We start from the raw sequence: 25319 nt of genomic DNA on the forward strand, positions 1-25319 counted from the left end.
TCAACTGAAATGATAAGAAAATAATATTTGCGTGCTATCATAATGCTATAAATTTGTATCAAAGACTGTACCACGTGGGTGCCAATACAAAATAATGATGGTACATACAATTTAATATAACATATACGATATCGACAAAGGATCAAAATAATGATGACAAAATTCAAATACAAGAGGCATTACAGACTACTCGTTCAATGGTGTAACACTTGTGAGCTCACTTGACAAGTGTGTGGGCAAGTGTCAAACATGAATGCACTAGGCCTCTCACGTGATGAGGACACATGTCTTAATGATATGAAGTGAGACAAAAACCTAGAATAGCCTAAGTAAACTTAAGGTAGATGTGAATAGGTCAATCTTAGAAAGTTGATTAGCTAACTGGGTGTATGTTGACTCTATTTACACTAACACAAACAAGTAGCCTTAATACTGCAAATTCTAAAAAGATAAATAAATGTCTAGACACCTCATTTGGAATGCAACCCCTACTTATTTTTTCTTTTTTGTGATGTGTTTAATTGTGCTTGTGGTTTTTTTCCAGGGATGAGCTTGACAATGGTCTATCCTATTTTAGGTAGCCATTTTAAAACATGGGGAAGTCCCTTAAATTTAGATCACCCAACATGTTTCTAAATTGGCCCTCCAATTGTAATTACTCCTCCAACATTTATTTGTTATTTTACCTTTGTAAAGGGGTCTCATCTTGTGCTTACTTTGTTACAAAGTTGTTTAGAAGCAACTTAGTGGTATATTGGCCTTGTTTATTGCTGTTGATTGGTTCATCTTTAGATCAACTATCTATTTTATAGGTGGGGCTTAAAAAATAATGCATTAGGATTACACAAATGACTCAAATAGTTTCACAAATCATACAAATGGGTAATAGTGTATTTTTATTTATTTCATCTTCCTAGGACAAATATTGTCAAGTTGTTGTAAGCTTTAATTTGTTTAAAAACTTGCTTTTTTTTTCTAAAGGCTAATGTATATAATTGAAATCATTAAATTTTATTTTCCCAAATTAACATGGATGTAAATAATCAAAAAAATACTACTATGTGCCATACATGATATTTAAAAATAATATTATAAAACCTGACATGTATACAAATTCCTTATCTAGACGGGCAAATGAAATAAACGCAAAGAGAGCAAGGTATTAAAGTTAATATACAAGTTATTAGATGCAAATACAATTGTCACCTAATTGGGTCACATGTAAAATAACGGTATAGAGACACATCCATAGGACTTATGTACATAGGATTGATATGGCTCATGCACATGCACTACACACAAATTGAGAAGTAATGTAAATATTTCTTTGATCCAATCTCCAATCATGTAATGTAAGCTAAGCTCTTTGAACAATGAAACTATTAATCTTTGTAGAAATTGGTTTTTTTTTTTTCACAATTAGCTTCAAACTTTGAGTTGTTGGGAACAACCATCACAATGATTAGGGTACATCGAGCCAACTTTAAACTAAGTTGATTGATGACCACATAATATACATTTGAGCCAAAAGCCTTAGTTTAAATCGATTAAAAAAACCCTAAAAAGAGAACAACAAATTAAGGTAAGTTTTATAAAATGTTGATGGGCAAATGATAAAGCACACTACACAACACATAACACATAACACAATATCCTTAATATATCCATGCAACCATGCCATTTCTACAAGTAGTCTACACAAATTAGCGTGTTAACCAATTAGTTGACCTTTGTATCCAAATGATAAGAGTGACCGATAATATTTATAACACAAAAATGATTAATATTCTACTACATTGAAATATAGTGATTGATACATGGGTGTGGGGTCCTTATCACTATAGAAGATTCACACCTCCAAAAAAGAACAACCACATAATATAAGCTTCATCAAATGCTTATGAACAAATGACAAACCCGATTCCATTGAATTATAATAAAATGTCGTTGATAAGATCATGTGACCACGTCGTTTCTATCTAATATATACACAAATTAAGATACCAAACAATTGATCTCTTTACATATAATAATTGGTACCAATGTGAGGTCCCTATTATTATAGATCACTAATCTTCCTCAATCATCTTTAATCTATCATAACTACAATGACAAGAAAAGAAAGCCTTCAAATGTATCTAATATAGATATCTTAAAAAAAAAAGAGATAAATCTTGAAACACGTATATTAAATTTGTGGTATAAATTCTAAAATAACATATCTGATTTTCCATTCTGATTTTAAAGTATTTCCATCATTTCGTGCTTTTTTAATTGTTCGTTTTCTCGACCAGGGGGGCACAAGGCTTAATAATCACCCCCCATGTCTGTAAAATCAGTTGTATGCCTATCTGTTATCAATTGATCTACTCTCTCAATCTTAGTTCAGGAGTTTTGCCAATTGAAACGGAGGAGGAGCTGTAAAAATAAAAGAATGGGGAAGCAAGTGGTTGCGAGGTTCCTGCTACTCTCTGCCTTTGCCAATTTAGTCTTCTGCTACACTCCAACTGTACCGGCGTTCATCTGGTCTAACAATCCTTCCAGGTAAGCGAGTCGTTCTGTGCATTCCTTTAGATCATCACCATGTTTGGTGATAATTATGCTTTCAATTTCAAAAGGGTCTGGACATGATAAAAAGAAATCGATCTAGATTCCGATCTAGGTTAAGAGCTTGAACCCCATTTCAACCAGTATTAGATCTTCAATCTTGTTGGGGCATTAGACGTTGAATACCACGTATCTGGATTCATTCTGATACAGGTTTAATTTTTTTGAGAAAATAATTATCTAGCTTGATGTGGAATGTGGCGTGGAAATCTTTTAAATTTTTTTTTGTGCCAGTTTATGCAGAATTTCATTGTCTCAAATTAAGGACTGCAGAAGCATGAAGTCATTAATTCTTTTCAATTTCAATCGGGTAATAAGTGTTTTTTGGGTAAATAATTTCTATCATTTTTTTTTTGTTATTTTATTTTATTTGTATAATTAGCAATCAAACTTAGAGTACAGTTTAGCCAACGAGCCAAGTCTGAGGGATATATATTTCACCTAAATCTGGTTACGACTTGCACCTAGTCTCGTCAGTCCAGTTTTAGGTCGGCTTTATTATGGTCAGATAAGACACGGAGAAGATTGATATAGCTTAATTTATCACAAGCTTTGCCAAAAGGGTTGAAACCAAATAACTATATATTCAAAGTAAAGTGTAAAGTTCTCTTGCTCCAACAGAGGGGTTCTTATTCTTTCAAGAGGTTTATTGGCTTGGCTGTGACTTAAAAATTACCTTCCGCTGTGTATCATGCAAGAATATGGCTTGCACCTGGATCATCATCACGGTACTCAATTTGTGTAACTACCATACCATGGGCTGCTGGACTTGTATGGAGATGTTCAATCTATCTTCATGTCCAGTATTTGTCTGCATACAAATTTTATGTAATAACATTTATGGGTCGGGGAATTAGGCTGGGGTCCCATGGAGGGGGCTTCCTAAAAAATAGAGCAGGTGTTGCAGAGATTTTTTAGGAATTTTTTAAAGCGGGTGGTCCCGTGAAATTTGTAGTGCACTTCTGCTTAAAAATTTAAGCTCCTAAATTGAAGGAAGCTGGTGGTCCCATGAGCGTAATTCAGCTTAAAAATTTAAACATAAATTCTGATTTCCTTCTAAATTTTTTGTTGGCGGGATTTATTAAATATTTTTTGGTGGGAAACAAATTATAATTGACAAGTGGCATAAATTATCCCTAAGCTGTAGGGGCTAATTCTAGCCCCACCCCATTTTCACCCACTGAAAAATGAAAATCTAAAAAGTAGGAGCTTCTATTTTTTAGGGAAAGATTCCAAATGATCCTGTAGCCCAATTTTTTTTTTCCATGAGACCGCTTTTTCCATAAAAATAGAGCCCAAGCCCCTCCCATGGGACCCCACCATTAGTCTTAATATTCAAGGGATCTTGGATTTGTACTCTTCCGATGGAAGAAGCAAACTTGACTTGGAATCTTAGGGGTCTATTTTTGGGGGGCCAAATTATTTAATGGCAATGCTTCTAGAAAAAGTAACGTCATTTAGCACGGACAAGTTTGAATTTTGAAAGGAAGATGAATGGGTCCTTTTGTGTTGAATACTCAGTGTCGAAATCATCAATAGACATGTTCACATGTAAAATTCAGTAATAAACCATGCCCAATGACAATTCTGCTAGTGAGTTGCCTTGAGAGATGAGTCCAGGTGGAAATTCTGGGTAGCTTTCTTTAAATGATATTCTTGGTTGTGGCATTTAATCCAATGGTTTCTCTCCAATGGGCAATTTGATCAACAAAAAAGCCAAGTTTTCTTTGGAGGTAAAAGTTACAACAGAACAACTCCGAAGTATTTGCCTGCAACAGAGCAATTTTATGAGCAAAAGAAAGGGAAAAACAAGTTTCCTTTGGAAATACAACAAATTTCTTAAAAATATTTGTTAATTTAGGAGGACCGCAGTCCAGAAGTTATTTCCAGTAGGTGGAAAACCAATTCCTGGTTTCTTGAAAATTTTCTCCTTCCTAAAAATCCTTGTAAAGGGGATAAAGACCCCAAAAAACTGTTTTGACAAATTCAGAAATATTCTTGGAATTTTCCAGCCATTTTCCTGGAGTTTCTGACAGTTTTCCACACTTGAATTCAGCTTTCCAGATTTTTCCCTAATTCCAAATACTGCTTTCCTAAGTTGTTGAATGCTTTTTCCTTATATTTAATATAAAAAAAGAAGTTGTTGAATGTCTGAAATACCACTTCTAAAAGTTTCAGAGATTCCTTACTTTTCTCAAAATGTTTTCTACTGATATCCCATTTCTTCTTGTTATTGTAAAGAATTCCACTACAAATTTTCTGCTGTTTCTGGACAGAGAAGGAAAGACAACTCACTAGGGCTTTATGTTTCTCTTGGAATTCAAACTAGTTAGAAAAATTCTCAAAGCAAGTACAAAACTTATATGATGGCACCTAAAATAAAATATTTCAAACTGATCAGGCACAGGTATGTTTGCTTCAAAGGATTGGTTGCAGTTCATTGCTAGAATAAAGAAATATAGGAGTTTTTTAAAAACTTGAGGCAAACAGTAGACAATTCGTTCCTTTTATGTGCTGCTTTTGCCATGTTGAAGTTATTAACCATGAGAGATGATGCTTTTGGTTACAAGATTGAGAACTGCCTGTTCAGGTTTATGCTACAATCATCTTCGAGGACATTGATTAATTTATGGCAGTAGGAAATCTAGGGAATAACAATCCTCCTTTAATGTACACAAGGTTTTCATGGTCCATCAGATTGGAAGTAATAGCTTGTGGAAGTACTGTCGTCCTTCAGTTTTTGGAAACATTTTTTATGTGCAAGATGTCTATTTTATCATTACAAATCAAAATTACTTCATGTATTCCATGTGAATATAATCATCTGTAAGTAAGCTGCATTGATATGATAACTCGTGGAAGTATATTCTACTACATCTTGTACCAAATTATTCAATTAAGTGTCAATAAACATGATGGCTATATTATAAATTGCAACTAATCCCCCTGTTTACAAACATGCAGTCAATCATCATCAGAGACAAAAACCCTTTTCATGAGATTTGTGAATTCATGGTTTTACCGCGGAGTCTCAATGTCTTACCTTCAAAGTCAATCAATTTTAATGTCCACCACTGGGCTTAGTTTAGTGGATGTCTCTGGTTGCCATTGGTTCCTGTTTGGTTGGGTTTGTAATGGTTGCCTGATATTACTTGAGTTTTAGAATGTTATGAGATGGGGCCGACCATTCTTATTTTTGTCAATAATGCAAAAGTAGACATGGGAATTCACAGATACCAGCTTCTTCACTTCTACAAACGGTAATGTTGAAGCAAGTTTGGTCTGCAAGTCAATGTGAGGAAAGTGCCAATCATTTGTGTAGTATAAAGTTCAAATTCTTTCTTTTTTGAAACTTTTTCTGTGAGGCAATTCAGTTGTTTACAAGACATAAGCACTAATTTCGACCAGGTGAAGTTGCCAATATTTAGCATAGTATTTGTTCTTCTTTTCAAAATGCTCCTGGAAATCATTTCAGTTGTTTACATGACACAAGCACTGATTTCGATAAGGAGATGAAGAATCTAGGCCATCATGTGGGTGAGCCTATGCTTATGACATTGTTCTTGCATCTTCATCTCCAATATTTGATTATAAATTTCTATGTTGTGTAGCATTCCAATAATTGAATGGCTTGTCATGGTGCAGAGATTTACTGCAAGGGTTTCACATGAAGTTTATTAATGGTGCCTTGTTTGCTGGCTGCCGATAGTATCAATGTTCTTATAAGAGTGATAAAGGCTTAGAAATGTTGCAATTTATGTGAGGCTATCTTCTTAGTTGAGAGAGAGAATTTAAAAATATAAAATTCAGCAAATAATAAAAAGTTTGAATCTACCGTATATCTCATTGGAAGATGGCCTGTCTATGTTCATAGGCAACTATTGTAGAGTTCCATCTTCCAGTGATCCTTCTAAGTTTTCTTATAATGTATGCCTACTAATAGTATTCATGGGATTTTACAATATGTTATAATACTTTTTCACAACCACTTAGCTGAGATTCAATTATTCTTATCCTTTGTTTCTTCTAGGAGTGCCTGCTAAATTTTTTTTAATATTTTGCTTCCTTTCATGAGTCACAATGCACTTAAACTGAACAAACCATTTTTTTGTCATCCCCTGTAAACAACAAGTTCCTCAGGATGTTTGAACAACAACATATCTTTACGTTGGAACAAATATGGTATTACCTAATTGCATAGATGTCTCTATATTCAATATCAATGAAGAATGACTCAGAAATACTAGAAGCCAATGCAAAAATTCAATACCATTACAATAATTTGTATCCTCAACATCTTTGTCTTGTATTTCAGGAATTAAAGTTGTTTCTGCTCCGGCTAGATTCACACTCTCATTCTCCAAAAAAATGTATCTCCAGTATTTCACCGCTTGTTTGTTGAGCTTCATCATGAAAATACTGAAGGTTGGATACACTAAGGAAATTCACAATCATGGTCCAAACTTTAATTTTGTTACATGCTACCTATTTCACAATTAGGTAGGCGAACACAAAACCAACTAAGTATTGTACCACATGAATTGCTACTAAGTTTATGTACTAGAATATTATTACATGATTTGGATGGCCCTTGAACATCACAAGTGATCAAGGAAAGCACTTTGTTAACGAAACAATCAAGCAACTTTTGAAAACTTTAATGATCAACCATAGCAAAAGTACACTTTACCATCCACAAGCAAATGGAGTATTTAACAAAATTTTAGGTAAGGCACATTCAAAGGTATGTAATGGTGATACATTAGATTGGGATCAAAAGATACTTGTGGTACTATGGGCCTAATGCACAACATATAGAACAGTACATTTCAGTTAGCATATGGGTTGGATGCAACATTACCAATACAATACATGGTTTCTAATTTAAGACTAGCAATATCCACAAGATTGAATGAAGAGTAATCTATTAAAGAAAGGATGATCAAATTGGAGAAGTTAAGTGAGAATTGGTTAATTGCAACATACTGTTGATACATGATAGCCTCGGTAAGATAAATGATTGAATGAGAGAGAAATGAAGTCTCTCATTCAATCATCTATCTCATCGATAGACTATGATAAGACTTCAGTTATCATTCCTTTGTCTGATGATTATTATAACTACTCTTCGATATGTTATTTTCGTTTTATCTTATATCAATAATAGCATGCATGATCTACGATCTAGCTGTGATCGTATCCCTTGATTCATATATATAACCTGGCATATAAATCCCGATTAACAATCGGGTTCTTAACCAATGCCTAAATACCGATTAACATCGGTTCCAAATCGTAATGCACAGAACACCGATTGGTATCGGTCAATTCGATTATGGTTTGAAGAGGCACGATCAAGTAATATCTTGATCAGTCATGTCTAATAGACATGACCGGTCAAGGTATTGCTTAATCTCTTTTATTTACACATATATATCGATCGGTGAAATGTGGGAAGAACATCGAAATTAATAAATGCTCTTTCTCCATCTGCAACATACCATATAATAATCAGATTTATTATATTGTGAATTAGCATATGCTTGAAAAGAAAAACAATCTTGAATATAACTTGCACCTTGAATTGAAAATTGAAATACATTTACATGGTATCAGAGCTATAGTTAAATCGAACTTGAGGCTATTCAATTTTGTGGAAAATTCAAGACAAGCATATATTCAACATCACATTTCTCCAAATGGCTAGCACTATCAGATTCGAAGATAGACTCGGAGGAGGCGATGACTTCTCAGTATGGAAGTTCAGAATTAAGATGATTCTAAGAGAAAATAAAGTTGAATCATTTGTAAAAACTGAAACTACAGAACCTGAGACTGAACCTGACAAAGCAACTTGGATAGAGGGAAATGATCAAAATCATAGTTGATGGGGTGAGGAATAATATTATGCCCATTATAAGGAAACATGAAACGGCCTACAATATGTTCAAAGCACTTGAAGATGCATTTGAGATATCCAATGCAAGTAGAACCTTGGCTTTAAAAAGAGAAATAAATCATATAGCTATGATCAAAGGGGAGTCAGTCAATGCCTACTTCATGCGGATATCAGCCCTAAGGGATGAGCTAGCAACCCTTGGATATGAGATCCAAAGCAAAGAATTAACACTCATTGCTCTAGATGGGTTGCCTAGTATATGGGAAACATTCGTCCAAGGCATTAGTGCAAGGGCTACATTTCCAAAGTTTGAAAGGCTAAAGGCAGACTGTCTCCAAGAAGAATCAAGGTTAAATAAGAAAGGGATCAAACAAAAGAATATAAATGAAGATTTTCAAGTCCTAAATACAAACTCCAATAAGAAAAGCAAGCAGAAACAATTTAGGAAGAGGAAAGGTCCTCATGGCAAGAACACCTTCAAGAAGGATCTTTCACAGATTCAATGTTACAGATGTGACAAATTCGGACACTATGTTGCCAAATGTTCGGAAAGAGCCAAACAACAAGCCACATTTGCCAAAGCAGGAAAATCTAAAGGGGAAGATGACTCCGAGAAGTATGTACTCTACTCAACACTTACAAACCAAGCATCAGACACATTACAGGGTTTAGAGAAGTGCTAGACTCCATGATAGAGGAGAATGATGAGGAAGTGACTATCGGAGATGACTCCACACATCCAGTCAGAGGAGTTGGAACCTGCACCATCAAACTGAAGTCAGGCGTATCATTGCAACTTAAAGGAGTACTATATGTCCCAGGCATCAAGAGAAATCTAGTCTCCATATCAGCACTAGAGGATAATGGGTACAGAGTGACCTTCATGGACAACAGAGTGTTGGCTTGGCCAAAGAATTCATCTATCAAGAAAGCTAAAACCATTGGTCAAAGACAAGGCTACTTGTATGAGCTGTGCACAGAGCCCAACCTAGCCCTAATCCATGAAACTACAGATGCTAATGAAGTTTGGCATAGAAGACTAGGTCACCTGAATTTTAGAGCTTTATCATCAATGGGAAACCTTGTCACAGGCCTACCTAAGTTAAAGCAATATCATTTAGGGGCATGCAAGGGATGTGCCCTGGGTAAAAATGCTAAGGGTGTTTTTCAATAGTACTAGGAAAACAAGCAAAGTTTTAGAGTTAGTTCATTCTGATGTATGTGGACCTATGTCCGTACCTTCTTTAGGGGGATTTTTGTATTATGTAATATATGTTGATGACTACTCTAGGAAAACTTGGATCTACTTTCTGAAATGTAAAGAATCACAAGAGATCCTTAATAGGTTTAAGGAATTTAAATCACTAACAGAAAACTACTTAGGAAATAAAATTAAAACCTTAAGAACTGACAATGGGGGGGAGTACACCTCAGATTTGTTTAAAGATTTTTGTAAAAATGCTGGGATTAAGAGGGAGCTTACTATACCTTATAATCCTCAACAAAATGGGGTAGCTGAGAGGAAAAATAGGACAATTGTAGAAGTTGGCAAAGCCATGATTCTTGATTAGAATCTAAATACCAATCTTTGGGCAGAAGCAACCAGCACTGTTGTATATATACAAAATAGATGTCCTCACTCCCATCTTGAAGATAAAACCCCTGAGGAAGTCTTTACTAAAACAAAGCCAGATATCAGCCACCTTAGAATATTTAGGTGTCCTGTCTATATTCATGTACCTAAGGAGAAAAGATTAAAATTAGAGCCTTCTGGAAAAAGTGGAATACTTGTAGGATATAGTGAAACCTCCAAGGCCTACAGAATCTATATACCTGGTCAGAGGAATATTGAACTGAGTAGGGATATAATCTTTGAAGAAGACTTAGCCTTCAAAAGAGCTCAAAGCTCAATAGAACCTAAAGTCTATATCCCTACCCCTAGCATAGATGAAGACCCTGCTCTTGAGCTTCAGAGGGAGAGTCTTGAGGAAAATGAAGGTGAAACTCAAAACCCACCTAGAGAAAATTTCAAGAAAAGACCACTATGGGCCACCAAAACTGTAGAAGAAGCTCAGAAGTATGCTGCCCGTTCAGGAACCTTTAGAGAAAACAAAAAGCCTAACAAACTTACCAACTACGTTGCTCTCATGAATGATCTTTCAAAAGCTGAACCTACTAATGTATCAGATGCACTTAAACATCAAGTATGGAAGAATGCCATGTCTGAGGAATACCAGTCCATTATGAAAAATGATGTTTGGGAGATTGTTCCTAGGCCAGCTGGAAAATCTGTTGTCACCTTCAAATGGCTCTTCAAAATCAAACATGCTGCAGATGGCAGCATTGAGAAACACAAGGCTAGATTTGTAGCCAGAGGGTTCTCACAAAAGGAAGGAATTGACTATGAAGAAACCTTTGCACCTGTAGCCAGATATACCTTAGTAAGAACAATCTTAGCCATTGCAGCAACAAAAGGATGGAAAGTACATCAGATGGATGTAAAGACAACATTTCTTAATGGAGAGATTGCACACATTTCTTAATGGAGAGATTGCACAAGAAGTATACCTAGAGCAACCTGAAGGGTTTGAGATTCATGATGTAGAAACTCATGTATGTAAACTCAAGAAAGCTCTTTATGGGCTTAAACAGACTCCCAGGGCCTGGTATGAAAGAATTGACATTTATCTCTCAGAGCTAGGCTTCTCAAAGAATGATGCAGATCCAAATCTCTACTACAAGCAAGACAAAGGTGATATGCTGATATTGATTCTATATGTTGATGATTTGTTAATCACAGGAAAAGATCACCTCATAGATCAGTGTAAGAAAGACCTTGCTAAAGAATTTGACATGAAGGACTTGGGACTCCTTCATTACTTTCTAGGTTTGGAAGTATGGCAGAATTCTGATGGCATTATACTAAACCAGGGTAAATATATACCTTGGACATTTTGAAGAGATTTGGAATGCTAAACTGCAGACCCATGACCTCTCCAATGGAAACAAACCTTCATAAACTTAAGGAAGCAGCAACAGAATCACAACCATCAAATCCTACTCTGTACAGGCAAATTATTGGGTCCCTGATGTATCTTGTAAATACGAGACTAGATATCTGTTATGCAGTCAATGCCTTGAGTTAGTTTATGTGTGAACCAAAGGAGATACACCTGGTAGCAGTAAAACATATCATGAGATATCTACAAGGTACCCTAAAACTTGGTCTCAAATATGAGAGAGTTGAACTAGTTTTACACAGATTCACAGATTCAGATTGGGCTGGAAGTGTAACTGACAGGAAAAGCACCTCAGGATGCTGTTTCAGTTTAGGTTCAGCCATGATATCCTGGATTAGCAGAAAACAGTCATCGGTTGCACAAAGTTCCACTGAGGCTGAATACATTGCAGCCTCCATGGCTGCTCAAGAGGCAGTATGGGGTTATTCGGTGAACCAGTGAAGCCTACAATTATTCATTGCGACAACCAAAGTTGTATAAAACTTTTAGTGAATCCAGTGTTTCATGACAAATCCAAACATATTGAGATTCCATATCATTATGTACGAGACATGGTAGATAGGAATGATCCAGTTGGAATACATTTGTACAGGAGATCAGACAATAGATATTCTTACCAAACCACTTTTAAGGGTGAAAGTTGAGCACTTCAGAAAAGGTCTTGGTATGATTGAAATTTAATTTGCTTTGTACTCCTATACTTATTAAGATGTTTTATGTGTAAACTTCTTTGTTATGTTAGGACTTTTATGGGTTTAACCCCCCGTGTTCATGTCTAAGAGGTGACGATCTCTCAGATAATGAACACTTGTATGTAGACATTATAAGGTGACGATCTTATGATGTTCAAATCAGTTATTATGTTGGGTCTCTGGTATGCCATGGATGTGCCATGATTGTGTTGTGGTAAAACATCTGGATAAAATGTTAGTGCACATACCACAACTTGGATACGTTGAGAATTTAACTATTCTCATGTATTTATTCTTAAGTATTGCGTGTTTAGGCAATACTGATATCACGTGCTTAGGTGATATCTTGTCATCACAAGTTGATGTGATGAACTTTTGTATCACACGTTTAGGTGATACTTCATGTCACGTGCTTAGGTGATGTGATTTCCTGTATCATATGATTGATGATACTTCATGTCACATGTCTAGGTGATATGATTCCTTAGAGAGTAAGATTATAAGACCATAATGAGAAATGTGATACTAGATATATTGTCTTTCATTTATCTTCCCTAGCTAAGAGGGAGTGTTGATACATGATAGCCTCGGTAAGATAAATGATTGAATGAGAGATAAATGAAGTCTCTCATTCAATCATCTATCTCATCGATAGACTATGATAAGACTTCAGTTATCATTCCTTTGTCTGATGATTATTATAACTACTCTTCGATATGTTATTTTTGTTTTATCTTATGTCAATAATAGCATGCATGATCTACGATCTAGCTGTGATCGTATCCCTTGATTCATAATATAACTTGGCATATAAATCCCGATTAATAATCGGGTTCTTAACCAATGCCTAAATACCGATCAACATCGGTTCCAAATCGTAATGCACAAAACACCGATTGGTATCGGGTTTCTTGTTAATGGCATACACACCGATTGGTATCGGTCAATTCGATTATGGTTTGAAGAGGCATGATCAAGTAATATCTTGATCGGTCATGTCTAATAGACATGACTGGTCAAGGTATTGCTTGATCTCCTTTATTTACATAGATATATCAATAGGTGAAATGTGGGAAGAACATCGAAATTAATAAATGCTCTTTCTCCATCTGCAACATACCATATAATAATCAGATTTATTATATTGTGAATTAACATATACTTGAAAAGAAAAACAATCTTGAATATAACTTGCACCTTGAATTGAAAATTGAAATACATTTACACATACAACCAAACACAATAAAAGAGAACAAAAATGCATGGCATATCTATAGTATTAATAGTAAACAATTGAAAAAAGGAGATACAGTGTTGTTATAAACTTATATGATAGTAAGTTCAAAACCCCCCAAAAGCTAAAAATGCAGTTGCCACGTAGACCATATACAAGGGAAAGGAGTGGTAAAATTGAAAACTTTGGTAGATGAATTACCAAATGGTTATGTTTACGGTGCTAGTTGAAACTGTACTACAAAGGAGATTGAACTATAAAATCAAAACGAGTACATGGACAATTTGTATACTATGTATCATAGCTTTACTATAGTTGGTACTTACCATGTAAAAGCAATCAACCATCAAAAATAATATAAATAAAAGTGGGCAAAAGAGACAAAAGCTACAATGACCTCGTCAATGATGTCAGCTAAGTGGCTACAAAAGCTATAAAAGGAGTCAAAGATGAGTGTAAAGCTCACCAAAAAGGTAAAATGCATAAGCCAAAATGCAGTAAGGTTAACAATGAGGATTGATTAGAACCATGGTCCTACAACTCATCGAGGCCAAGGATTTCAAGAGATCTATTTACAAACCATTCCCATGGAAGGCCATGAAGAATGATTCAAAAAGGGCATTATCAAATATTCTTGTAGGTTTAGTATATGCTGAAGATGTTCGCAAATACATCCAAGTCAAGCTAATAAAGGTGGATTACTCAAAATTTCAAAAGGAAGATCAAGATCTCAAAATCCTCACAATAGGCAAGCATTTGGAACCAAACAAAAATGTTGGAAGGCTACAATTAGATATCTAGGTGATTTTTTTGAACTTAAAAATTGAGCACAAATGGGTTTGAATAATTCTAAGCCAAATCCATGGAGATTTCATGTACTTGGATAGGTCATTCCTCATAGCTAAGGAGCAATTAAGTTAGTTATAGGGCAATGGGATAAAGGAGCGAAATCTAAGAAAGTAGAGAATAAGTCCATGATGGTGTTGACAGGGGCAACATTTGATGGTCAATTTTTGGTAGTAGGCAAATCCATGACCTTAGAGTAAGATATACCACCAAATGCATTGTGTACAAATTTTTTCACTTAGGTTGAGAGGGTTTTGCCGTAGCTACTTTTATTCACATTGTCTTCAAGATTGTCGCTAATGTAAAGTGTTTGACTTATGCAAAACCCCAAGGGAGCAAATAATGGAGAATTTGGAGGAAACAAAGAAGAATCACCATGGATTTAGGCATGGTTCATTCATAATTTGTTTATCTCTTTACTATTTGAGTTAACTACTAGGAATTGGTAAATGTATATGGAGGAAAGATATTTCAGTAGCCAACCAAATTAAAGAGAACATAGCTTTCTGGATGAGACAACTTGTATATATGGCTGCAACTTATTTTTTTCAAAATTTCAAACAAGAATTCAACAATGAGAAATTTTAAGTCATATGATGGCTCACAACTTAGAAAATGATGTGTTTGTGGTGGGCAAAGATTATATTCACGTAGAAGTTGTTGACTCCAAACCTTCTTGGTCTCAACATTTCTATATGAGGCAAGTGATCGATTGTTAGAAAATACAACACAAGCTCTCTATGACCATCCTCGAGATCCTATTCTAGCAATATTTGGCACATGGTGAATGTACATTGATAAAATGGTTAAGAAGGACGCTTAGAAGAAATTTTTTAAGAAGAAAAAATCACAAAGCAAGCCAATGCAAAACAAGATCCTTCTCCTTCTCATATCATTGATTTAATAGAGAAACAAAGCACAAAGGAAGGGAAAGATCAAGGGAAGAACAAAGAGAAGATTTGAAAGACAATGATCTACTAGTGGAACTACCTCATTGCAAAAAGAAAAGATGGAGTGAAGGAGATAAAGACAAAGAAACAAGTGGTTCAAGAAGAACCATAATACGAGACACAATGGTATGAGAAAGGAAAGAAAAGGAAGCATTAGGAAGAAGAAATTGATTAGTTAGAATCCACCCACTAAATGCAAAGAACACCTAAGGATGAATCTGCAAAAGCCTTATTACAAATGAGTTAAAAAAAGGAGGAAAAGCAACATGTTAATCCAAGATGACAAAAATGAAAGGCACATAAGGGGTTAATGCAATATGCTAGTTCATTAGAAGAGGAGAAAGAAACCGACAAAAAACCTACAATGGATTTACCACAAAAAAGAGTGACAGGGTGCCAAGTGGTAGACGAAAATGAAAAATCACAAGAGACTGTCTTTAGATGCTTAGAAACTATTCAAGTCTCTTTCCATAGTTGGGAAACCACTGGAGATAGCAAAATTATATGCTCCTACCATTGCAACAAACAAATAGATCATAATCCAAGCAATTATGGGTTTCATATCCATCAATTGAAGATTTTCCATTGGAATTGAGGTACAATACTTCAGAACTAAGTGGTTTCACAATAGGAGGAAGTGTGTAAAATTGACTATCACTCACAAGTCGAGTGATGGAGGAAGTAGCCATTAAATTGAGAGTTGAGAATGAAAGATCGTGTAGATACATTTGCAATGAATTCACAAAATGATGAATAGAAACAAACGCTATCTAAAGAAGCAATCTTAGCATCTAAACATGCTTATGACATGGTACTTCAGGACAAATAGGCATAGGACAAGCCTAAGGACATTATATCACTGTTATCCCCAATGCATACAATAAATTCACCACAACAAACAATTGTAGAAGAGCAAATACGAGTGAGTCACAAGGAGAAGGGAGAGGACAACAAGTGTGTACATGCAAAGCAATCGCCAGAAAAGACAGTAATTGACATTGGTGTTAGAAATGGTCTTCAAAAAGACACAAGTGAAAGTAGGTAGAATTGGAGAAAGAAGATGTTGCTAAATAGGTACTCGCCCCAAAGAAACAACCAATCAATGATCCTATAAGCAAGATAAGGGTATACATGGCAAGACAAACATATAGCTCTAGTAGTGACCATGAGCCCAAACATATTTCTCAACACTTCGATAGTACTGCAAGTCGACTTCACTCAAATTTCTCCATTGCAAAAGTTAGGGCTAAGTGAAGTTTGGGAGCAATGCCGAGGAAGACTTGATAAGCAAATGCCACCATAGAGGAAAGTGTGGATAAAATGATTAAATTAATACAACAAAAGCAACCGAGTTTGGGAGCAATGCCGAGGAAGACTTAATAAGCAAATGCCACCATAGAGGAAAGTGTGGATAAAATGATTAAATTAATACAACAAAAGCAACCACAACTTTAATTTGATTTCTTTGTAGCTATGACAACATAGTTAGGAGTAGTACAACATTTACTAAAACAAATTGATGGTTGGGAAAAGGAGAAGAAACAATTACGTAGTTAGGGCTATTAGGCAGAAAAGTTAGATCACGTACAAAAGAATTGGAGAAATAAAGGGAAGAATTTGATAAATAAGTGGAGAAGTTACAAAACACCTGCAATGATATTTCTATACTATATCAGTATCGTATGAATTGGCTAGATATCACCTTGCAACAAAAATCTAGATGGATAACATATAGATCCAACTTATACAACTAACAGGCATTTATGACATTATGAGTGACCTAGATGGTTTACAACGACAACAATTAAGAAGCCTCTAGTCACAACTTAGCTAGATGAATATGCAAAGGACACACTTGATTGGCCATCTAAAGGAGCTGGGCATAGAAGTTAATGTTCACCTTTACATACTATCAAATCTCCCGTTGAATATTAGGTAGATGGTTCCTACTTTTGTAGAACCTACTACTTTGACATCCACTGAACTATCTTACATTGGGAAACTTCTTATGGGCAGGTTAAGAACGCCTACAAGCATATGCTACCATAATCTAGGCTCAATATTTTGTTAAGTTTTGAGATAAATTTTGAGATATCAAAGGACCTATCTTAATTAAGGTTTTGAAGATGGTGGAATTTCTTTTTGAACAACTCTGAGGTTGTTTGTCTTGAGGACAAGACAATAGTTTAGGTCATGGGAGGATGTTGGTAGGCATGGAATCAAAAGACAAACATAACAAGCCACATTTATTGGAGCACTCAAGAAGTACTTTGTGGTAGCATTTGACAATGTGTGGTACCTGTTAATGGCTGATAATACACAAAGACTAATAGAGGGAAATGTCCACATCTTTATAAGCTATATTGGTATCTAGCCATACCACATAGAGATATGGAGAGAGAAGAAAGAAATATAGCTGAATGAATCTATTGTAAAGATAAGAGATATATTACCCAAATATATGTGATGTATATATCTATGCTTGCAGTATATGAATAGATATTGTAAAGAAGAAGTATTTGATATGAATATTTGAATGAGTAATCTTATGATGTGTGTATGATCTTTCTTTTGCTTGCATGTTTATCTGCCGCATCTATTCTGCTTTCCTTCTTATTGTATCACCCTAGGGTTAACTTTTTGACATAATTTATCTAGACCTTGGGTCTGTATTTATCGTCAACACTTATTTCTTCTTTTCCTTTTTTTAATTAAGCTTGAAATTGATTGGTTTGCATTTTAAAGGTTAATTGAGACAAAAAATTTTAGGTAAAGGATTCTAATTAGACAATTCAAATTTTCATGTTTTTGGATAGGAGAATAATTTGTAATTAGTTTGTCTTTCTTGCTCAAAAACAAAATTCTCTCCCTTAATGAGCCTTAAAAATACATTGATCTTGTTTGTTAGCTCATTGCGGCCCATGAAAGTGTGGGAAATAAAATTTGATTTCCTCCATTTTCTTCCATATCTAAAATTACATTAGCTATAGAGTCTAGACAACGGATAATATCTCCCACTATTAACAATTATTTACCATATTAATGAACATGTTGTAAAGTAATATACACATAGCCTTCTTGGTGGTACCTGCAACATGAATAGAACATATATTATAATTATCCCAAACTTCATGACCATCATGAATTAGTGGTCCAGTTGCTTTTTCCTCGTCAAAAATTCAGGGAAGGAGAACTATATTTTGTCAGTCAAGTTTTCCTGACATCACTCTATCTTCCATTCTTTCTCAAGGTTGGTCTGAGAGTAGAAACCAAGTGGTTATTAAATTGGGAAATTTCAACTTTCATTGCGAAAATATTTATTGTTGAGCATATTAATTTGTGGGGCCAATGCAAGTTGTCTCACAATATGCACTTAAATAAGCTTAAATTTTGTCTTGGTTTCAGACACGATGCATCTAATAAGTACCATTCAGTTTTTCACTGAACATAGATATCAGAGTTTTTGCAATAATTGATTTTTTTTTTGCTATTTTTAACCTGCTTCTAAGTGAGAAAAATGGACAGCAAATATTTGAATATATAACCATGGGGTCTTATTGCTTGTCATACTTCCTACTTGCTGGATAGGTATTCAGGTTATGACAATGAAGGATCAGTAAATTACAACATCATCTCTCCTGGAGATCTGGCCAAGAATGTCCTCAATATGGCAGGCTGGTCGCAAATTCTGGTAATGTTTGTGTTCTTTATTCCAAGTTAAAAACTGCAGGCCTTCGATTTTGTTTAGGCATTTGAGCCAGATAACGTGATTCTCTGTCATGGTTCAGTAAATTGAGGCATCGCTAGGGTATGGATAATCAGTATTAAAGTTTTCTTTCCTTTTGCATTCTGACTTTATGTCAAATTCATTACGTTCAGTGCTTCAATCGAACTTGTGGATTTGGAATTAACCTTGTCATTTTTACCTGTTATTTTTGCCAGTGATTGTGTATTTCTTGTTTTTGTGTGTTCACACAGTGTTCTGAAAAGAAGAGAGATGAAGCAGCAGAAGTTGCACTTGTGTTTATTGGTAGTAAGGTATGGAAATTTATTGGTAAATAAACTTATTTAGATGCCTCACATATAAAATTACCATTCTTTATTGCAAGTTGGAGAGTTGCCTACTGGAGCAGGCTTATTCTATTCATCTATTGGCAAGAGATAGCCTCATATATATTGATTTTTTAGGTCTGCACTTTACAAGTGTGCATTATTGCTACTATACTAATAAGCATTTGCCATGCTCAGCTACGCTCACAAGACATTTCACGTAAGGGAGGCACAGATGCAGAGATTATTGAGTTGCTCAAGGTATTTGTTTCTTAAGCACATATTTTATCGCTTATTGCATTTTTTTCAATAGAAGTTATTTTTTTATTTAAATCATGATTATCAGGTCCTGATTATTTCATCCAAAATAACCACCAGGCATATATAATCATGACCAGAAAGAGACATAGAGCTAGGGTCTAGGATGCAGATCCAGTGGTGAAGGTGATACTGGATGCTGTGGATGTCGTTGAGGAGGAAATTCATGTGCTCCTGGATGACTTCAAGCTTATTCATATTCACATTGATGGTCATTAATGTATTAAAGATAACCTCAAGCCTTCAAGTACCTCTCACTGACTCACCATCGATATTCTGGAGATGAAGGTTGAAACTTGATAATATCCTCCAGCCTTCAAGTACCTTCCACCAACTCACTATTGATAGTCTGGAGATGAAGGTTGAAACTTGATATTATCTCACTGAGAGCAAGGAGTTTTCTTGTTTGGCCTTTTCCTGTTTTGAATTGAGTCTCAAATTTTGGAGGTCCATTTTTAGGTCCTTCAAAATGTCAACGACTATAGAATTTAAGTCCTTTAAATACCACTTTCCTACTCTTCAATCAAGCTACCATGAGGAGTTTTGTTAAGGCAATATTCCAAAGGCACTGCTATCTGTTTGTTTCTGCCTGAAGAATATGACACCATCCAAACTAGACCATTTGAGATTCCTCTGATTCTCAATGCTTGAAGGACCACAGTGATAAATATGCTGATTAAAATTGTAGGGAGGATAGACCGGAGGTACCAGGGAGGCAGAGATGTCCTCCTGAGCAACACATCCTCTTGAATGGCATTAGGAGGGACACTGCTGGTGGAAGAGCTTGGCTATCAGAGGCTTTTGGTGAATTGGAAAAGCTGAGAAGTCACAGACAGCTGCAAAGCCAAGGAGGATAGCCAGAAGGTCTGTCATGGTGCTGAAATGGACAGAGGAAACAGCGTAAGCAAAAGGCAAAGACAAAAAGTAATAAATCAGCTGTACCAGAAGCTAAAAGGGGAGGTGAATAAGACACATTTAAAGAAGCCACAGGCAATCCCAGCAGCCACATCCCCTCTTTAAGGGGATTTTTAAAGAAAGATAGCAAGCCAATGGAGAGTGATCACTGCCAATGTGTACATTCTAAAACAATTTGTAGATCTTATCAATTCAAGAAGATTGGGATTATGCAAAAGATCTTATTTCTTCCGAAATCCACAACAAAAACACTTCTGTTGTTGGTCACTGCCATATGAAATCAGAAGGATGATTTAACATTCCTGTCCTAAGAATAAGAGTTTCTTTTTTGATAGGGAACCATGAATGGTAGATTCTAACAAGCCCTTCAGATTTTGCAGAAGAGAAAAGGAGAAAAGGGTAAAGCAGCTTAAAAACTTCCAATGTGGTTTCCATATAGAAATAAAAGCTAAATCATTTTAATCATAGAATAATTAGGGAAAATTTCCAATACCAAAATGGAAAAAAAGCCAATCAAAAAGTAGTTAAAGTTGCCTTTTATCATTTTACACGACCTTGCAGAGAGAAGGGAAACCAGAGTTGAACTTAAGAGTTTTATTGTTTGGCTAGTTAATCTGCAATTTTATTCCCATTTCTTTCAATATGCAGGAAACAAATAACTTCAAGTTTCTTGTTGGGAGATGTGGCCTCCAACCAAAGTCTTTCCAACTTCCAATTGGAAAACTTACCAGACCTAATACCTTCTACCACGATTTATAGTCACCAGATCATGAGGTGTTGACTTTGGAATGCTACAAACAGCTCATTGCCAAGGATCATTCCTTCTCTTTCCACAACATTGTTAGAATTGTAGGTAGTACTTTTAGATCCATAACTAATGATAAAACATCTTGCATTGTGAATGATTGCTCCAGCCCCATAGATCCCAAGATTCTTCTTGGTGCCTAAGTCAAAATTCAATTTATCCCATCCTTCTTCACATGGTTTGACCCAATTGTCCTTCTTATCATTATGTTTGACTTCAGGCTTGCTTAGATTAAAGGAAATTTTCAGGATTCAATAATTGTTTAGGGTATTGAGATCATTTGGACTATTCTTTGTGTTCTTAGTTTTAGTATTGAGAGATAAAATTTGAGAGCAATTGGTTGAAAAATATGCTCAAACCTATGTTACCCCAAGTTTCCGGTACGGGGACGGTAGGGGACGGGGGTACGCGTTTCCGGGACGGTGATTTTTTTGCCAATTTTGGTGACGGCTATATAAAAGTAGGGAAAATTAAAATAAATGGGGAAATTTAAAATATTCATACGAAAACATGGATAAAACATGTACATATCCATTATAGAACCTTAACATATAAGAACTAGTAGAGTTCTTATGGCAAATTTGTGTTAAATTGAGTCAAATTGCTTATAGAATTCATTGTCAAAATTCATTGTCTATATGCAGAATTTATGGGGACGTCCCCTAGGAGTCCCCTATCCCTGGGACAGGGACGGCTGAAAAAAATACCGGGGATGCGTCCCTGGGTAACATAGGCTCAAACCTAATCCAAAGATATCTCATTCAAATTGAAAATTTTGTTGTTTCTTTTTAACCAAAAGCTCTAGGAGATCATACCCAGAGCTAGCTCCCAAGGCTCCTCAAGAATTTATTAAAATGAGTGATAAACCCAAGTGTTGAAGGAACATAAAAATCTACCCTAGAGATCTCTTGTAAAAGGACAGTGAAGGAGCAAACTATGGATCTCCTCGTTTCCAAGACACAAAGGACATCTGCAAGGACCAACGAAACCTGTTTTGGTTAATTGAGGCTAGGTGAGGACTTACATGAGTGGCCAGCCAGAGGAGGACCTTAGATAGCCATATATTTTGCCAAGGACATATGGGAGAGGTCCCCTTGATAATTCAAAAGAAATCACCTTTTATAGAGTATGCTCTACTTCCTTGCTTGTCCTGTTGACGTGTTTTTTATGACAACGCCTAACATAGAATAAAGTTACCAATGGTCACCTTACTCTCTCTTGATCAAAGTGCGATTGTATGCTAAGATTGCGGGAAGATCAAACAATCAACTCCAAGGTTCCTATGTGCAACGGACGTGACTTAGTTGGCTGATGTGATATATTGGTAATCCAAGAGGCCATACGTTTGAATCGTTCTTTCACTCCTTTGCTGTGGCTTGGAACTTCATCATCAGATATGGCGATTCCGTGATGCTTCTGCTTCGAAATCAATTGAAACTGAAAATAAAGGGGAAAGGGTTAGAAGGATCTAAATCTACTCCTAAGGGCAATGATATTAATGGATAGTGTTCTGGTGGACAAATTCCAAATAAACCTAGCTCTGCTTCGCCAAGGTTAACTACAACTCCGCAAGAACTGGTGCAATCTTTAGAGGATGTTGAAGGATTTTCACATTGAGAAAGTGCATTTGAATACACAACATGGTGCAATCCAAACGACTATTCACAATCGAACTTAGCATAAATTTGGGGGTTCAGGCTAACTTTACACTGCATCTTATAATCAACAAGATGCAAAAAGTATGAACCATGGAAATTCATCAAACACCATTACATTCTTCATTGAAATCAAAGCACTTTATCTAACAACTGAGAAAATAAAATTCTACTCTAAGTGAGGAAGGTGAAATCAGGCAAGTTTTGAAAAATAACTTAAGTGGACACCATCAGAGAACAATGTTTCATTGTTATTATCTCAAAAACTTAATTGCAACAATTTCATACAAATCTCCCCTCTTTACAAATGAGGGAGGTCACCCCTTTATATAGGCTTCATGCCTTGGCTACCTGCAAACCCTAATTAGGGTTTTCCCGAAAAGATTCCCCACACATGATGCAATAGGGTGGGAATCTACAATAAATACCCATGATGCCCATATACAATCAATTGCATTCCATTACAATTTGAATCCCAAAATGCATTAAATGCGCCATCCTTTACTAAGTTTTCCTGACATGCAAAGAATATTCCCTCATGCAAAATTGCCCATAATGCTTTAAATGCTCCACCTTCTTCCCATGCAATGGCTACATGCAAAGGAATCTACCATAATGCCATAAATGTGGCGGCTACATGCAAAGAGGTCTCCATGAATTCGGCATGCGTTGACCCGACTGCCACTTGGCGAGAAACCCTTGGAGAGAAACTTTATCTGGGAAGAATTTTCTTGAGATTTTGAATTTTTCTTGCCTTGGAGAAGATTTTTCATCAATCCTGCACATTTCCTATTTTTTAGGAAAATTTTCATATTAGGGTTCTAGGGTCCAGTAGAGAGAAAATTCTCTCACAAATCCAAATCTGTAAAAAATTTGAAATTTGGATGTGATTTGATGCCTAAAAATGGATTTTTGAAAATTTTTCTAGAGGGGACTTTCCTTTTCTGTTCATCCTTGGCCCCTGGATTTCCATGCCTTAGAAATTTTTTCATCTTTTGAACTGGGCGTGGAATCCATAACTTGGAGGAAATTCGACCTTGATGGAGAAAATTTCAACTTCCACATGTTTTTCCCTGATGCCATCATTTTGGCGCCATCCTTGACACTTGGGTGCTGTTTCCACTTGACAAGGAAATTCATGTTTTTAATTTTTGAGAGTTCCACCTTGTTTCTCAGAGTGATTTATAATTGCATTAAAGTTCCTTGCTACAAAACAATGCAAATTCATACAAGAGGTAAGCATCTGTTGGACTTCAGCCCAAATGAACTCTTTTTCTTGATTACCATAAGGGTTGTTGACATTAATAAGAGTAAGACCAAGGTTCTGACCAAGACTATTGCGATGGATCTGGAGGGTCTACCAAATGATCTAAGGATTGGATTGCCTGGACTGAAAGAGAGAATTCATTTCAAAGTATTTCCAATCCTCTAGAGGTACAATTAGCTTTCTGGAAAGAGACTTGCCAATTCTGGAAAGTGGAACCATCTAGAGGGTCAGCCAATTTGGTTTCTTGCAGAAGAAGAATGTCTGGCATGTAAAGTTCCAAGAGGCTTTTGAGTCCCCTAATGTTCTAACTTCTAGGAGATGACCGTCATTGTAAAACTTTCAATTTCTTGGTGCTTGCCAAGTTGTCCACCAGTTGTGATTGGTTTCCTGCAGCATTATCTGCTATAGCAGCAGTTTGAATGAAATCATGTCTGGATTGTCTTCCCACTTTTTCAGCACCAACATCTCTTTTCCTCTTTTGCTTATAAGGCAGATTCTGCTGCCTTGGTCTGAACTAGAGTCCTCACTTCTTTCCTTGGTAATCATTGCAGTTGTGTGAGGCTCACCAGTGAGGGCACTGACTCTTGCTCCATGTTTATCCAGGTTTGTTATCTTTTCTATTTTCTTCATTTGAGGAGGAATTCAGATCCTCCAACATTTTCGCAGCATCAACTTTGAAACCATATCTATCCAGGAGCTTGTCATACCCCCTTTCTTTGTTACCTCTTTGATAAGTCAAAATCTTTGTTTTATTCCTTGGTTTGGTGAAGCCTTCTTTGTCCGTGTTGTCTTCAAGGTCTGATTTCTGAATGGGATGTTTTCATAATCAAGGGCTTGCTCCCGTTCCACTTCCCCAGCTTTCAAAATGACATTCTTCAATAGAGCTTTTGCTAGATCCAATTTCACACAAGTCTACACATAACTGGGGAGCCCTTTGCCCTGGTAGGGATGAGAGGTGTCAATTGCTTTGCCCAAGGAATTGGCAATCATGTCAAAGCTATATTTTGACTAGGATGCTTGATGCAAAGCCTACATACAGATCCAAACTGGAGCAGTGGAAG

The 25319-nt window shown here is 35.9% G+C and overlaps 1 protein-coding gene across 1 annotated transcript in view; it reads left to right on the forward strand.

Moving 5' to 3' along the window:
* Window positions 1-2104: 2104 nt before the first annotated feature.
* Window positions 2105-25319, forward strand: part of LOC131036695 (uncharacterized) — a 31414-nt gene continuing 8199 nt past the window's right edge. The window contains exons 1-4 of the mRNA XM_057968656.2: window positions 2105-2544; window positions 18837-18939; window positions 19227-19286; window positions 19497-19559. Coding sequence (XP_057824639.1) covers window positions 2435-2544; window positions 18837-18939; window positions 19227-19286; window positions 19497-19559 — 336 coding nt within the window. The 5' untranslated portion in view covers window positions 2105-2434. The remainder of the gene's footprint in view (window positions 2545-18836; window positions 18940-19226; window positions 19287-19496; window positions 19560-25319) is intronic.

The sequence above is a fragment of the Cryptomeria japonica genome, chromosome 10 (assembly GCF_030272615.1).
Source record: "Cryptomeria japonica chromosome 10, Sugi_1.0, whole genome shotgun sequence".
Lineage (NCBI taxonomy): Eukaryota > Viridiplantae > Streptophyta > Pinopsida > Cupressales > Cupressaceae > Cryptomeria > Cryptomeria japonica.